Source organism: Manihot esculenta, chromosome 8, assembly GCF_001659605.2.
Source record: "Manihot esculenta cultivar AM560-2 chromosome 8, M.esculenta_v8, whole genome shotgun sequence".
In the NCBI taxonomy this organism is placed as follows: domain Eukaryota; kingdom Viridiplantae; phylum Streptophyta; class Magnoliopsida; order Malpighiales; family Euphorbiaceae; genus Manihot; species Manihot esculenta.
In genome coordinates, this window is record NC_035168.2 from 39,188,206 (window position 1) to 39,204,504 (window position 16,299).

Genomic DNA, 16,299 nt, shown 5'->3' on the forward strand with positions numbered 1-16,299 from the left:
AATAAAATAATTATTTTTTTAATATTATGATTGATATATAAATTGAATATTATAGTTTTATTTTATTTTTAATATGAATTTTTATTAATTATTATTTTTCTAAATAAATATTTAAAATATTTTTTAATATTTATAAAATTTAATTGAGTATAAGTAAAGTAAAAAAAATTATGAGAAGAAGGGTTAAATATTTATTCATCAAGTTCATTTTTTGGATTGATTAATTGCTTAGCCAATTACAAGGTGGAGCAGTGACATCCCAAGAGCAAAGGTCCAATAGCAAATTGAAACGTGTCCTCATCGTTGTCTTTTGGATTTAATAAGTTGGTATCTAATTAAACTTTGTGGGCCTTTTGCCACGTGACCCCATAACAATTTATTTTTGTTTTCATTTTTTCTTTTGTTTTTTTGTTTTTTTTTTATTTTTTTATTTCTACTTCTTACCAAGGAGATTGAGCATTTGGTAATTAGACATATATAAAAATTAAATATTCTTAGAGTTGAATAGAAATTAAATTCAATAAAAAAATAAATTTTAAATTAATTTAATAGTTAGATTATATTTTCTAAATCATTTTGGTTCATATATTAATTTTTTTAAATTTTAATTTTTCATTGGATTCAATTAATTTACTAAAATTCATGTTAATCGGTGTGACTAAATTTTATTGATTTTATATGTTATTTTTTATTAGTATTATAAAATATTTTGAGTATAATATTTTATAAGTTAATCACAAACTTTAGTAATAAAAATTTGAACATTAAAAATATTCAACAAAATAAGTTAAAAATATAATCAAACGTAAGTTAAATTTTAAATGAATTTATTTTAAATATTTTTACATATTTGGAGTGCAAGTTTTCTTAGTTTAGTGAAAAATATCTTATTTGTATTTTGTACTCTATATTGAAGTAAGCTACAGTATACAAGATATCTATTTATAGTGTCAAAGACCTATAGACTACTAATTAAATATACTAGAATATTCTTTAATACACTAGAATATTATATATTAACATCCTCTTAAGTTGGATCGGGGCAAAACAACAAGATGTAGCTTGAAAATAAAAATTGGAAAAATTACTTTGTAGTCCCTGAGATTTAACGTAATTAACACTTCTGTCCCTCTATTTTGGCGACCCAACACTTAAGTCCCTCACTTTTTCTTCCGTCCAAATTCGTAGTCCTTCCGTCCATTTAAACCGTTTGGTCAAAGAGTCAAAGGTGAGATGTGATAATTTTTTCCAAAAATACCCTTCTCTCAATGTGAAATCCCAGAAGAAGAAGAAAGAAGAAGAAGAAAGAAGAAGAAGAAGAAGAACGAAGAAGAAGAAGAAGAAGAACGAAGAAGAAGAAAGAAGAAGAAGAAGAAGTTGCAGAAAGGGTAGGAAGAAGAAGAAGAAAGAAGAAGAAGAAGAAGAAGTTGCAGAAAGGGGAGGAAGAAGAAGAAGAAAGAAGAAGAAAAAGAAAGAAGAAGAAGAAGAAGTTGCAGAAAGGGTAAGAAGAAGAAGAAGAAGAAGAAGAAGAAGAGGGTTAATTTTGTCAATTCACGTGTCCCAAACAGCTATTTTGGACGGAAGGACTACGAATTTGGACAGAAAAGAAAGTGTGGGACTTAAGTGTTGGGTCGCCAAAATAGAGGGACAGAAGTGTTAATTACGTTAAATCTCAGGGATTACAAAGTAATTTTCCCATAAAAATTTGGTGTTGTGAAGTGATCAATGGCTTAGTGAAGATATCTACGAGTTGAGAAGCTGATAACATGTGAACAAGAGCAATAAAACTTTTTTGGAGTTGTTCTATGATTAGATAATAATCAATGTCAAGATGTTTGGTTCCCACATAAAAAGGGGTTATTAGCTATATGAATAGCTATTTGGTTATCACACTACAAAAAAATAGGAAACTGCACATTAACTCGTAAGTCTTTTAATATATATGAAACCCATAAAAACTCACACACGACGGTCCCTATGCTTCGATATTCAGCTTCGACAGAGAATTTAAAAATTGTCTTTTGTTTATTGGTCTTCTAGTTAATAAGAGAATTTCCTAAGAAAATACAAAATCTAGTAACAGAATGCCTAGAGAAGAAACAAATGACCCAATCTACATCACAATAAGCTGAAAGATTAGACAAGTTGAATATGGTAGAAAAATACAATCCCTTAGCTAGATAAGTCTTAAGATATCTTAAGACATGACCGGCGGCATCCCAATGGGGCTTTCTAGGACTTGACATAAACTAACTGAGATAATGAACTCCAAACCTAATGTCAGGCCTAATAATATTAATGTATAGCAGTCTGCCAACTAGCCGCCTATATTTATCAGGCTCAAGAAGTAAATCAATGGTTAAAAAAAATCTAGCACCAGTGACAGATTGAATAGAAAATGGTCCCTATATATCCATATGTACAAGGTTGAAAGGATTGACAGTAATAGTATTACTGTTGTGAAAGGGCAATCTAGACATTTTAGTTAGAGGACATAAGGCACATGTGTGATTAGTGTCAATAAATTGCTTAAGCATAGGTATATGGGATATTTTATGACAAGAAGAGTGTCCTAATCTAGCATGAAGAATAAAGAAAGAAAATTTTATTATAAAATTTACAAGAGATATAGTTTTTTTATTGCATTTTTGAAACTAAGCAACTTTTATAGTGAGATTTGAAGCAGCTTTATTACAAACAGACTGAATATTGAAAACAAAAAAACTATTATAGTCTAAAATGTATAATCCACTGATTATTCGGCCAATATTTATAATAGACCTATTCTTCTGGTCATGAAAGATGAATAAAACTATACTGTCAAGTTGGTATGTTTAAGAAATTTAGACTCAACTAAAGGTTAATATTAAAATCAAGAACAAGGAGTATAAATTAATTTCATGTATGTGCAAAGAAACATTTTCGGTGTGTGAGACCTGTGTGAAGAGCCATTTGGCAAATGTACTGTTATTGGTGCAGAACATATATATATCATATGATGCTTATATGGTGTGACATGATTTGATGCACCAATATCAATGATCTATATCTCTATTCCAATTACTATAGCACAACAAGCAAAAACTGAAGAAATTTTATGATTGAAGGAGCTGAAGTTATTATCAGAATAATCGGTTGGATTGTAAGAGTAGGCCGAATGCGAGTTAACTGTATTTATTGTAGCAACCGCTTTACCTTTTGACTAGCCTGCTCATTTCCTACTGCAGTAGTTCAAACTTTGTATCAACTTCATCTATTTTTCTTAATTCGATGGTGGCAACCGATTCAGCACCTACCAGTGATGATGTTTTTAGGACTGATTCTATACTGTGACCTTCAGCATGTGAGATGTGAATTGTGTACCTCAATTTGAATGCCCCTAGATTGATCAATTACATGTTCTTGTTCTTAAACCATTTTGGATAGCCGAACAATTTAAAGCATCTAGCTCGTGTGTGTCCATCTAAATTACAGTATTCACAATGGCCCTTCTTCACATCATACTTCCTATAATTTATCTTGTTGCCTTGAGATCGGATGGCTAAAGTGGTTATCTCAGTGTGTTCTGTGAGGTTAGTTTGGACTTCCTTTTAAGACTCTACCCGTAAAATCATCGAGAAAGCTTTGTTCAACGTCGATAATGGATCCAATAGCAGTACTTGACTGAGAACTTGATCAAAACTATCGTTGAGCCCCATAAAAAATTGCATTAGATGATCCGCATTGTGGATTTCTGTTGCTAGCTTCTCTGATCCGCAATTACATGGAGGTATCGGCACAATGTTGGCAAATTCGTCTCACAGCTGCTTCAATTTTCCGTAAAACGTCGTCCCAGAGAGATTATCTTAGGATATCAATCTTATTCTTCGTTTGATTTGATAGATCATCGGCTCGTTGCTTTCATCGTATCGTTCTCCTAATTCAACCCAGAGCTCTTAAGCGGTGGTGGCATAGAGGAAACTTTCGACGATGTCCTTCGCAATAGAATTGGGGATCCACGATGTCACTGTATAGTCGCATCGGCTCCATCTGTTGTAATCTTCAGAGCCGTTCTCAGGTACGGCGAGTTTCCCTTTTACAAACGCGGGTTTGTTCCTCACACCGAGAGCGATTTTCATCACTCGATTCCAGCCTCATCCGTTTAATTGAACAGAGACGAGAACCATCGCCGGATTATCTGAATTTTGCAACGCCAAGATATCGTCGACGATCATTTTGGAGATCGTAGGAATCGAACGGCTTTGTAACCTAACAGAGCTGCTCTTTACCATTTCTCGTTGTAAGGAAATATTTCGGAAGGGAGAAGAGAAGAAGCTGGGTAAATGGCTTTGATACCATCTTGGTTTAATGAAAAATATATACAAGATACCTATTTATAGAATGTCTAGCATCTATAGACTACTAATCAAATGTACTATAACCTACTGGAATATTCTTTAATACAAGATAATACTATATACTAATAAGTTTTTCTCAAATTCATTGATTTGATGTATTAAAAACAGAATTTTTAAATATTTTCAAAATTCATATTTTTACCACTATAGGTTATGCTAAATATAACATTACATATAAAACCTTGTAAACATTGTTTTAACTACCTGTTGGATACAAAATCATTTGTACTTATTTAGCCTTAAATTTAAATTTATCACTTATCACCAAACTATTAGCAATAATAATGAAACCACATAATAAAATTTACATTTTTTTCCCCAATTTTGTTGAGGTTGTACTATAATTTCAATCTTATACACAAAAAAAAAAACTAATATTTTTATTAAATATTTATTTTTAATATAATTATTAATTTTGATTAAAATTCAAACTCAAAATCTTACATTTTGTAACTCATCACAATCAACTAATGCACGAATTCATTTTTTTTTTTTTATAACCGAGTTATGGGTAGATCTATATGCAACTAAAACTTGTACTATTTCATAAATTTTTCACTTTCATTAAAAACTCTCAAAATTGTCCCAATTGGATCATGACTTCTGCTACTTATTAGCTAAAATAATGATAAAAATTTGATAGTGTGGCTCACTTGTACGCAGGGGCGGAGGGAAGATACGGTAAGGGGCACGTGCCGTACCGACGACCGAAAAATGCTTTGAAGGGGAATGAAGGTGCCGCAGCGGCGCAGCCGGTGACCTACCAAAGAAAAGCTCCCGGCTCCGCCACTACTTGTACGCATTAATTTAAAAAAGATATATATATATTAATTAAATCAATAAATAAATAATTATACCGATAAATATTGAGTATAGTGATAAAGACTCATCCTATTCTTAATAAAATAACTTTATTTTATTTTTATACAGAAAATTACTAAAAATTGTAGTTATGAAACACCAATAAATTAGTATTCTGTGATCGTAAAAACGATAAAGTTGTATATATATCTGATCAAAAGAAAAAGAATGGCATATTGTTTTGGGCATATCCTGTGAAAGTTATTGCATGGTTAGCTACACATGAGTTTGAGCATTCAACTCACCGAAAGCTCATTTAAGATCACATGTCTCTCTCTCTCTTATTTCTTTTCCTTCATTTCTATGCAAGACTTTCGTGACTTAATTTCTCCACTCTTCTTCCTTTCTTGATCTCTTTCTTAATGTAATCACCATCTTTTTTATAAATAAAAAAAAAAAAAAGATTTTTGCCTTTTTTTTTCCCACTTTTTTGTCTATGCATAGAAGCAATGAGTTGAGTGCTAATAATATAATGGGTTAAATCATAAGAAGTTTAATGTCTTCCAAGTTTTTATTATAACATATTGAATGCTAACTTCTATTTTTATATTTATTAATTGAATACAAATTTATATATATAGTCAGTAACTAGATTGTGTGGATATGAATAAAGGACAAGTGAGATAATTATAATAATGCTGACATATTATTTTTAATAATATTTTTTATGGGTAATTTTCATTTGAGAGAGAGAGGTGAGAAGATCATAAAGATAATGATAAATAAAAATTATAAAAAAAGAATAAAGAGAAGAAATGCTTAATTAGTTTAGTTATTTCAATTAGAATTGGTTTAAATAAGCCAAAGTTAATTACATTTGCTAAAAGATTCCAACTTCTCAGAAATAGATTAATCTTTAGATCCTAAAACTTCCCAAAAAAAAGTAATAATGATAATAATAATAGAAGGAAGGAGCAGATGTTGATCAGAATATTGGAGATAGTTCTTCAACTTGAGCAGTTGCAGTTTCATCCCAGAGCCAGTTCTCAAGAAATGAAAATGGTGGATTACTCTCAGATTTCTGTTTCTTCTCTGCTACTGTAATAATCTCATGCTCTTTCTCTTCATTTTCAGAATTTTTACGACAAACTTTTACTGTAGAAACGGTGTTAGAATCACAGGTGGATTTGTCCCATGCAACATTGTTCAAGTTCTGATCAAAAGATAAAATAGATTCAAACTCTTCATGAGAAATCAGCCCACCACCGCCACCAGTTTCTAGCTCATCTTTTGGCCTGTAACACTGAAGAGAAGTGGCAGCCACTGAATTTTCAATGCTTCCTTCTGCTTTGTTCCATGGATCATTAATGCCATGATTATCAGGCCTTGGAGATGATCTCATCCAACCTTCAAGAAGCCTTGAAATGTTCTCAGTGCTTGATGCATAGGTGGAGGAGGTTAGTTGGTTGAGCCTGAGATCAGATGATGAATTTGGGCTCAAATTTAAGCTTCTTGATCTCTCACTGAACAAGCCCTTTGACACAAACCGATGGGTAGTTGATGTTGTTGAATCCTGCGAAGCCATTGGATTATGATCCAAAGCAGATTGAGACTTCTTTAGCTTCTTCTTCAGGTGAGTATTCCAATAGTTCTTTATATCATTATCTGTTCTTTGTGGAAGATATGAAGCTATTGCTGCCCATCTGTACAAAATCCAAAGGAATGAACTTCCCAATTCAGATTTCATCACAATTTTTTTTAAAAAAAAAAAAAAAAAGTTCAGCGAGAGAATTGAGTATTACTTGTTACCCAATAGAGCTTGCAAGTGAATTATCATCCCTTCCTCATGAGGTGTGAAATTTCCTCTTTTAATTCCTGGTCTGAGATAATTTGTCCATCTAAGTCTGCAACTTTTGCTGCATCTTAACAACCCTTTTGCCAAATTCCCATAATTCAATTACCCAAAAAGGAAAATTGTGAAAAGAGATGATAGCAGAAAAGAAAGAAGATAGATTATAATAATATTATGAAAAAGTTGGATGTGAAGCAGATGATTTTTTTTTTCTTACCAGTATTGGTAGGAACTGATCTCCAGTTTCCAGGGCCATTTTCTTGGATGTAAGAAACAAGAATGATGTCTTCCTCAGGAGTCCATGGACCCTTCTTGATGCCAATTTTATCACAGCAAGGAGGCCTTCCCATGGATGGTTTCTCTCTCTTTCTTCTTGAACAGACTTCTTGATATAGCTATATATGGATAATGGACCTTTCACATAGTGGCATGACCATGTGACTGTATATACTACATGTATAAGTATGGTACTTTTAAAGAGGGAAAGCAACTTTTTTCTTTCTTTGTACAAACCAAAATTAATCCTTTTTACATGCTGACTCAACAGCTGAAATTAAGAAAAAGTATGTATCTATCCAAAAATTAGATTTTCCTAGAAAATTTTTAGATATTCTGATTCATCGTAAATCAAAATATATTAAATTAAATTATATTTAGATAAATATTTTTCATTAATTATATATGAAGATTGGTAATTTTTTTAAGTAAACACATCCTTTATATAATGACCAAAACTAAAACTAAAAGACAAAAATTAAGATATAATCTTTTAAAATAAAAAAGAAATAAATTGGTTTCAATGTGTGATTTTAAGAAATCTAAAAATAAAAAGTGGGACCAACTCTCCAAAAGGCTTTATTTATAGTATAGTGACCACATTGATTGCCCTTTGACATCATTGTTGAGAGTTGTCGACATAAATTTATATCTGTTTACATATTATTTAAAAAATATTTTCTACAGCAAATAAATAAATAAAAACATTAGGCTCACCTTCTAAGATTCAAGGGATTCTTCCAAAATGTTAATGGTATTTGTTTGTATGCTCCAAGAATTAATGACGGGAAGTTTACTGTAAATTATATTTTTATTTTTAAATTTTACTACCATCTTTTTATTTTTAAAATCAAATATTTAAATGTTTACTTTTATTCAATGAATTTTATAAACACTCTTTATTAAATTCTTTTTTTTTTAACTTATTTTATCTTCTCAAATCCCATAATTCTAAATCTATTTCTATTTAATCAAAACATCATCTTACAAACCTTTCATTTTCAAAAACTATAAAAGAAAGAAACTACATAAATTTCAATAAATCTATACACATAATTTATAAAATTTTCAATAATCCGTTATTGAAATAATATTTCAACAAATCCATACGCATATAACCTTTAATAAATTTTAACATTTCTAAAATAAAATTTCAACAAATCCATTCACAATAGCTATATAAATTAAACCCATCCACAAACTATTCAAAGCAAACTTTGACCACCGGCAATGGAGGAAAAGCAGGCCAGCGGCGTGACCGAGAAAGAAGCAGCTGCGGTGGAAGAGCTGCAGAGAAATTGGCCTACCGAGTGACGGAGGAGAAATTGCAGCGGCATGTAAAGGTGAGGTTGGGGAGGCCAAGGGCTGCGCGTTTTGCTTTTGAGAGGAAATGTGAAATAGCAGTGAAGTTGAGGTTTTAGTTTGGATCCTGCTGAATAAGTTATCAAAAGAGGGTTTGTGAATTTTGAGAAGACAAGAGGAAGAGAAGGAGAGTTCAGGAAAGGTGTTTATGAAATTTAATTTTTTTTTTTTTTTTAAACTTTCAAATTAATAAAAAATATAAGAGTTTAAATATTTAATTTTAAAAATAAAGAAACTGATTCACTAAAAGGATTTGCAATCATGGCCACTCAGGCGGAGAAGAGTGTAATGAGAAACCGAAAATATTGCTCGTAAATTATAGCCAATTGTTGAAGCTACCCACCTTCAACTTGTAATTGAAAACGCAAGAAAGCGTGAACAGGAAGTTGCCCTTTTCTCTGCCTTCTAGCAGAGGGTGCCTAGATCTGTAAATGGTTTTCGCTATGTTTTGGTTTTGTTTTAGTTTTGTGTGTTTGTATGTGGTGTGCTTATTTGGTACTGTATTCTGGTGGTTTGTTTTCTCCCTCGACTCTGCGGTTTTTTCTCGAGCGATAATGTGAACCAGTGACGACCGGCATCAAAACTTGGTGTCTAACTCCATAAGGTGGGTCCTAGGTATGTTAGATTGGAAACGCCATATGCTGGCCGTTTGATCGAAGATTGATGGTGATGAACACGGTAGCCATGAGAGTTGTTTTCTAGTTTGCATATGTGATTGGATGTTGTGTCGTTTTTGACCTGGTGGCTTCATTGTGGGTGATAGGGTGGCAGAAGGATCGGCTGGTCTGTTTGCTTTGCTGTCGCCGAACAATGGCTAGGCGGTTCATGGGTCGATGGTCGACTTTTTGTTTGCCTTTCTGGGTACCTTCGAGTTGGTTTGTTTTTCCTTGGGCTGGGCTTATGGATTAATCCTTTGTGTTGAGGTTTGGGCTTGGTTTTTGATTTGCCTCTTATGTAGCCTGGTTGGCATTTCAACGGCAATATTTACATTGGTGTAAAAAGAAAAAAAAAAAAAAAAGAATTCTTTGTTTGATGCATCCAAACTTGACTTGCAGGTTCATGTAAAACTCCCATGTCTTTCTTTTGATTTTCTTTTTTTTTTTTTTAAACAAGTCTCAAATTCCTAAGTTGACAAATATGTTCATTTACTATAATTCCTGATCAGCAACATCTAAGGGGAAGTAGAATGGAATGGAGATCTATTAAGTGGTAAAAGGGCCGCATAACAGAGAACTTAAGCTACTCATCAAGGGGCAAAGAAACTTTCTTCAATAAGTTGGAAGAAATTAAAAATCGATTCAAAATTAAATTTAAAACAATTTTTTTAGCAGCAGTTAAATTGTATTATTATTATTTGTTTTAACATTTTTTTTACTATAAACCTAATGCTAAAGCATTAAACACACTTCTTTCAAAATTTTAATGCCGAACTGAAGCAGACTTGTCAAAAGATAGAGTCACCACTCAGACAACAGTGGCCCACCCAACCACGTTCACACGAGACACGGGACAACGAGAGGGCCACAAAAATCAACCACTTGTGATCATTCATCAACTTATCAATTCTAGTCATTAACTTCTTCAATCCAGAGGGTTAAAAATGAATAGAGATCTATACAAAAATCAATGTATAAATCAACATCAACTTCTTTAATCCACAAAAATCAACATTCATTAAGAATTTAAATCCCTGAAATTCTTGGAGTTCAGGGAACCCCAGCGGTTTCTTCTTATTGATTATAAATAAAGTCTACAATATTACCATTTCCATACATGCTGATGATAACAATAGGCAATCTTAACATCGGCAGCCCAAATTGGGTTTCGACTACTTGACCATCCATAATTTCTCACACATGAATTCTGGACTAACCTTCCTATTGAGAAGTAGCTGTTGCAAAGCATGTGAATGGCATGTAGAGACAAGTCCAGCAACTTTCCAGAGACCAAGTCTAGTTGGATGTAACTAGAAATGAGCAATAGCAATGCTGCTATTCTACTACTTTGATGCCTGCTCATGATCTTCAGGAACTGCATCGATGATTAAAGTGTCATTCATACATGTTTCACAAACAAGCTTACCACAAGAAGTTTCAAAATATTGAATATGCATAAAATGTTAGCATTTCCAATGGTCAGAAATATATAATATTTGCAAGAATACTATTGTAAATTGCAGAGTCACTCAATATCTTCTCATTATAGCTGGCTCACACAATACGGATCCAACCATAATATTGTCCTGTATACAAATATTTGTCAATTCAAATTTCCAAGTAATTATACACACATACACAACAAAGCTCGACAACGTGAATTGGGGTAGATGGTGCATTCAGTGTTGCAAAAAAGTTAAATTCATTGACACAGGTGGGAAGATCAGTACAGAGTGAAGGCAATATATGGACTTCACTAGGAAGAGTTAACAAGAGAAGGAAAAAAGTCATATGCCCAAGATTTATTATCTTTAATAATTAATATGTGGCAAATATTTCACTAAATATGAAAAGAACAGAATTAGAACCTTACAGTTTAACACTTCTTTTCAACTTCTTCCTCTTTTTGTCACCTTCATTATCCCCCTTACGGGTCAACCTATAGTCTTGTAAAGGATGATACTTCATGTATGCTAACTCTTCCTTTGCAGTCTCAAGCCTTTGCATCTCATCTTTCTGCCATGAAGTTATACAAGGAATTATAGATGTTGTGTACACAAGTAATTTGTTTGACAAGAGAACTGTCAACACATACATGGGCCTTGTTGAAACCTGCTATTTGTTGCTTACAAAGCCTAAGCTCCATCTCAAGTGAATGAACTCGAGATACAACAGAAACTACACATTGCTCCACTATTTGCTTTTGCCTACCCCTAACTACCTCTGGTTGCCACACATTCAAAGCCACAGAAGCTTGCCTGAAAAACAATCACAAGATCCCATTCATGAGAATGCAAAATCCAAAAGGGCATCTAAAACAAGGAAATTTCTTTCCACAAGAAACAGAATTTAATATGGCAAGAAACAACACAAACATATCACCTCATTATAACTACTTCTATAATGTATAATTTAGATTTTTCCTGTACTACAAACTTTTATTTATTTATAAATGCAAAAAAAGAACTTTTGAATTCAGTGAACCCTTTATCTTCTCTAAGGCTTCTTTTAGAATAAATCATTTGCAAGAAAAGAATTCAAGTGGGACTCTTATATCATATCAATTCAAAATGAATCATTTGAATTGAATTCTTACAATAAAGCGTTCAATGAATTATTACACCATATTCAATTCAATAAAGGATCTTAAGATATAACTCTCCAGAAAACAAGGAATCTGATTAAACCAATCCTAATTGATAATTTAGGCTACCATACAGTCAAAAGACAAGACAAAAGCAACTCTACGTTCATCCATAACCATAGCATTTACTTAATATCAGCTACAATCCACATATATATACATACTCAGAGCGTATATAACTATAAAATATATATGCAGAAATCACTTAGAACAGATTACCTGACCTTGTGTAAATTGGACAATTCGGTAGAGGTGGCTCTCATTTTCTCTGTCTCTAGACGCCATTGGGTCTCTATTTCCTTTATCTTCCTCTCGCGCTCCACAATTTCACTTTCTTTTCTAAGCACCGCCCTCCTATGCGCCGCTAACTTCCTCTCCTTTTCCTTTTCAAACCTAAACAAATAACCACAATCACCACCAAACTCATCTTCAACAATAAACATCAAATCGAATACAACAAAAGCAGAACTTTTTCGATTGTGATAGTGAATTTTTGATACTTGATTCTGTAGGTAGATTTGGCCGATGTTGAAGTGGAACGACAGTAGTTGCTGCTAGGGTTTTGTTGCTGGGATGTTGAAGGGAAATCTGAGAAGAGGAACTGAGACCAGAGAGAGTCCTCACTGGATAACCGGTGGAGACGTCTGCAGGAGATAGAGATGCAACAGAGATCTTTATAGCTGAATTTGGAGTTTCGGATTCCGATTTCCAGGATTTGCCTCCATAGCTCGTCTGGTAAGCCCGACATTTCCTCTGCCCTGCTTCTTTGCGTGTGCAAATTTTCGGACTTGATTTTTTGTAAGGCACACGACAAGTCGTTTAGAAAACCTTTTCTTTTCTAGTAAGTTGTAGGACATGCTTGGGTGCGTTTTCTAGCGTTCCCACCCCCACCCCCCGGCCCCCCGGTCTAAACTACTCGCACGTGACCGCGTTTACTTTTACAGTAATTTTAAATAAAAAAGAATATTAGTTTAAAATAATTAATTTAATTTGATAGTCATAATGTTTGTATTAAAAAAAATTCTGGCATTGGCGTATCATTCTAATTCAACTAGGAATTGCATTTGAAAAAATTGGATGCGTATTTTAGTGTCTGAGATACCCTGTTGGTAATCAGTTCAAATCATCATCAAATAAATCTGCAGCCATGTTCATGAACCTAATTGTCATCATATGAATCTTAAATACTATGCATAAATCATGAGCACCAAAGCTAAAATCAAATCCAAACTCCCCTTCGTTTCAAACTCCCATCTATCCAAACATATCTCAAAATCAAATATATAAGAATGACTGCAATTTAAAGCACTAATATAAGCTAACACAACTGCATATGTGTTTGTAATTCCATAATGAACATCTCAACTAAGACTGAAGGTATATGAACAAAACATTGTAAACAAGCTTCAGCATGATATATTCCAAATTCTATGAAGCTAAAACCCAAAAGGGCAGTCAAGTTACACTAAATCTTCAGGTTGTTGCATCAGCCAATTACGGACTTCAATTGTGAGAAACTACATGAGCACATGAAAAAGATAACTTTGAGAAACTAATACTATCCATGCTGTATACAAAATTTACAACTGACATCAGTATTTCTTTGTACAGTGCAAAAAAAGGCACTTCTCTCCCTTATAAGAGAGGATCAAAACATTATCAGATTTGTCGCTGTCCCAACAACAAAAGGTTCCATCAATAATCGAGTCAAGAAGTAAAAGAAGACACCCAATGCTATAGAAATAGGGAGAGCCGGTAAAGCCTGGCGGCACACTGACAACAAAATAAGTGTGCACCCAAGTCCTGACATAATTGCAAGGTAGCATGCATATACTGTCATGAGATCATACATTGCAGCCCTACCCACAAGAACACTGTAGAAAATAAAATCTCCAAGACCGAGTTTTATACCTCTACTGGCAACCACAGGGTTTTCAGAAGCATCCCTCCCTGCCTGCTCCCCCTCATTCCCAAATCCCAGGATATCAACCAGAGGAGACCTTTCCTCATCCACAACAATTTCAGACTCCTGGTTACCAACCACAGTTGAATACTCTGATGATTCGCTGGTGGATGAGCTCCTGACCAACAGCGACCTCTCTGAATTCTCTCTATTTCCTACACCTTCCATATTCCCAAAATTCTGAACTGGAGTGACAGCATATTCAGCGTTAACACGATCATCATTCTCATTCAGATTCATACTGTGATTTGACATTGTTTGCATCTCCACCAACCCTGAATTTGAAACTCCTCCAATCAAAAGGTCCAAACTCCGACCATGGTTATTCATGTTTTGTGAAACTGCAGGCCGAGCCTCATAAACCAGTGCTGGAAGTTCTTCATCTCGAGTCTGGGCCAATTCCACTAGCAGCTTAAGTGGCCCACCAGGTGCCAAAACTGCCACCAAATCATATAATGCCAATGCCACCAGTAGAACCCATGTAGTCCACTCTGGTAACTTGGTAAACCAAGCTGCCACAAATATCCCCAGAGCTACCATATATCCTTGCCTCAGAAAAATCGGTATCCCACCAGAAAACACCGATAATACACCCACAATTGTAAAATTAAATAACATAATGAAACAAGTAATGGAATCAACAGGAACTGAGAAATGCTGAATCAGTGACAAAAAAATTGAGCCCCCCATTGAACCTAGGAAATAACAAAGACGCTTAAGTTAAAAGAGCATACTTAAAAAGTAACCACCAATAGTTAACTAAAAGAAAAAAGCTACAAAAATGCATCCAAAAGTAACAGAAAATTGTAATGAAGTCCATGCACGGTGAAATTTGCGCAAGCACACATGCACAATTGCAATATATTAAAAAATGACATGCAATCCAGTCAATGAGCATTGAAAGATAGAATTATCATAAAACAATCAAACAGGAGTATCATGCTAACATGAAAAATGTATCTCACAAACATAAATTGGAGAAAAAAGCAGAAAACATATCATTCAATTATCATAAGAACTCTGCTCCATAAATTTAATAAGATCAAAATGCCCGTCACTAGTCCAAGAACAGCTACAGCCTAGTAACGCAAGTCATAAAGTGTCGGAAAGTTGGACTAGGAGCTAATTTCTTTCAGGAAAATTACTACTACACCGGACTTAAAATGATGGGATGCAGTTCAGCATCATAACAAAACCAAAGAAATGAAATTCAATGGCCATATAAATTTTTGTTCCAGAAAACCTGAATCATTAAAGCAAATCATCAGACCACGTACCCAACCCGAAAAACCACAAACCACATTAGGAAATTCAAAAGGCACCAGCAACCACAAAAACGGTACAATGAGAGCAGGTGAATCAATCACACACAGAGAGGTGCTACATCAATTTAGAAAGCTATGCAATGAAGTCAACTGCTCAATGGGCATCCCAAAATATAGAACAGTAAATTCCAAAAGCAATATATGGTAAATTACAAAAAAAAAAAACAAAAGAGGCTGATTTAGGAAATGTACCTAGCACGAAAAAGGTCGAGAAACGCACGTAATTCTTCAAGAAGTTGTTGAACTTGTAGTAGTACAAGAGAACCAGAATAAAAGTGAAGACGGCAATGACAATCACAAACACAAGCGCATTAAGGAGCGCACCTTCCAGTTTCTGGGCAGCGGAGTCGGAGGGGTTCTCGACGTAGACGAGGTTGGCAGCAGTGCGGATCGGGGGACCCGAGGCAGCATCAGAAAAAGGGTTTGATGGGGAGAGAGAATAGACAATGAGAACCACCAAAAGCATACAAATTGACACTGGGGACATCACCCCAATTAACTCGACCCCGATAGACTCCAAGATGCTCGACTCCATGGTTAGTTTGCTTTGCTTGAGGAACTTCGTCGAGCAAATGGCAGGTGTTTCAGGGTGGATTGGGGTGTTTAAGGCATTTGGGAGACTTGGGGATGGAGGCTTGGAGTTGCAGAGATGAGGATGCTTTCTTCTGTAACTTGATCTGCCCCTTTCTTCTATTGGCCGGCTCTCTGTTTCGCTTTATACGCTTTGTCGTTTATCCCTCCTAATAAAATCGGTTTATCATTTGAAACTAAAATTTCAAAAAAAAAATTGCAAGTGATCAATAAATTAAATTTTATATCCTATATATATATGAAACCTTTTTCCTACCGAATTATTATAGAATTAATTGCATATGAATTTTCTTCCTAAAATAATAAAATAATTATCACCCACATTAGGACAAAATTTTATAATTAATTTTCACATGTATTTGCCTTTCTACCTTAATTAATAAAGCATTTTCCAGCTTATTATAGGAAATACCGTAATTAAGTTGCACCCAA

At 33.9% G+C, this 16,299-nt stretch overlaps 3 protein-coding genes across 4 annotated transcripts; all 3 read right to left on the bottom strand.

The window, feature by feature from the left end:
* Nucleotides 1-6,014: 6,014 nt before the first annotated feature.
* On the bottom strand, nucleotides 6,015-7,661 carry LOC110620506 (transcription factor MYB60). Of its 2 annotated transcripts, none has more exons than XM_021764274.2 (3): nucleotides 7,268-7,661; nucleotides 7,001-7,130; nucleotides 6,015-6,925 (listed from the first exon to the last, which is right to left on the bottom strand). In XM_021764274.2, exons 1-3 carry the CDS (start codon nucleotides 7,398-7,400, stop codon nucleotides 6,184-6,186), a joined length of 1,005 nt encoding a protein of 334 aa, XP_021619966.1. In that variant the 5' UTR covers nucleotides 7,401-7,661; the 3' UTR covers nucleotides 6,015-6,183. The 2 variants fall into 2 exon arrangements, with proteins under 2 accessions (XP_021619966.1, XP_021619967.1); XM_021764275.2 differs by having other exon boundaries at nucleotides 6,015-6,901; nucleotides 7,268-7,621.
* A 2,708-nt stretch (nucleotides 7,662-10,369) lies between these two features.
* On the bottom strand, nucleotides 10,370-12,827 carry LOC110620110 (F-box protein SKIP24). Its single transcript, XM_021763694.2, has 5 exons — nucleotides 12,489-12,827; nucleotides 12,208-12,381; nucleotides 11,440-11,602; nucleotides 11,218-11,360; nucleotides 10,370-10,719 (listed from the first exon to the last, which is right to left on the bottom strand). The coding sequence occupies exons 1-5, from the start codon at nucleotides 12,734-12,736 to the stop codon at nucleotides 10,713-10,715; spliced, it is 735 nt and encodes a 244-aa protein (XP_021619386.1). The 5' UTR covers nucleotides 12,737-12,827; the 3' UTR covers nucleotides 10,370-10,712.
* Nucleotides 12,828-13,366: 539 nt separating this feature from the next.
* LOC110619927 (presenilin-like protein At1g08700) lies at nucleotides 13,367-16,020 on the bottom strand. Its single transcript, XM_021763447.2, has 2 exons — nucleotides 15,469-16,020; nucleotides 13,367-14,646 (listed from the first exon to the last, which is right to left on the bottom strand). The coding sequence occupies exons 1-2, from the start codon at nucleotides 15,809-15,811 to the stop codon at nucleotides 13,637-13,639; spliced, it is 1,353 nt and encodes a 450-aa protein (XP_021619139.1). The 5' UTR covers nucleotides 15,812-16,020; the 3' UTR covers nucleotides 13,367-13,636.
* Nucleotides 16,021-16,299: the final 279 nt, after the last annotated feature.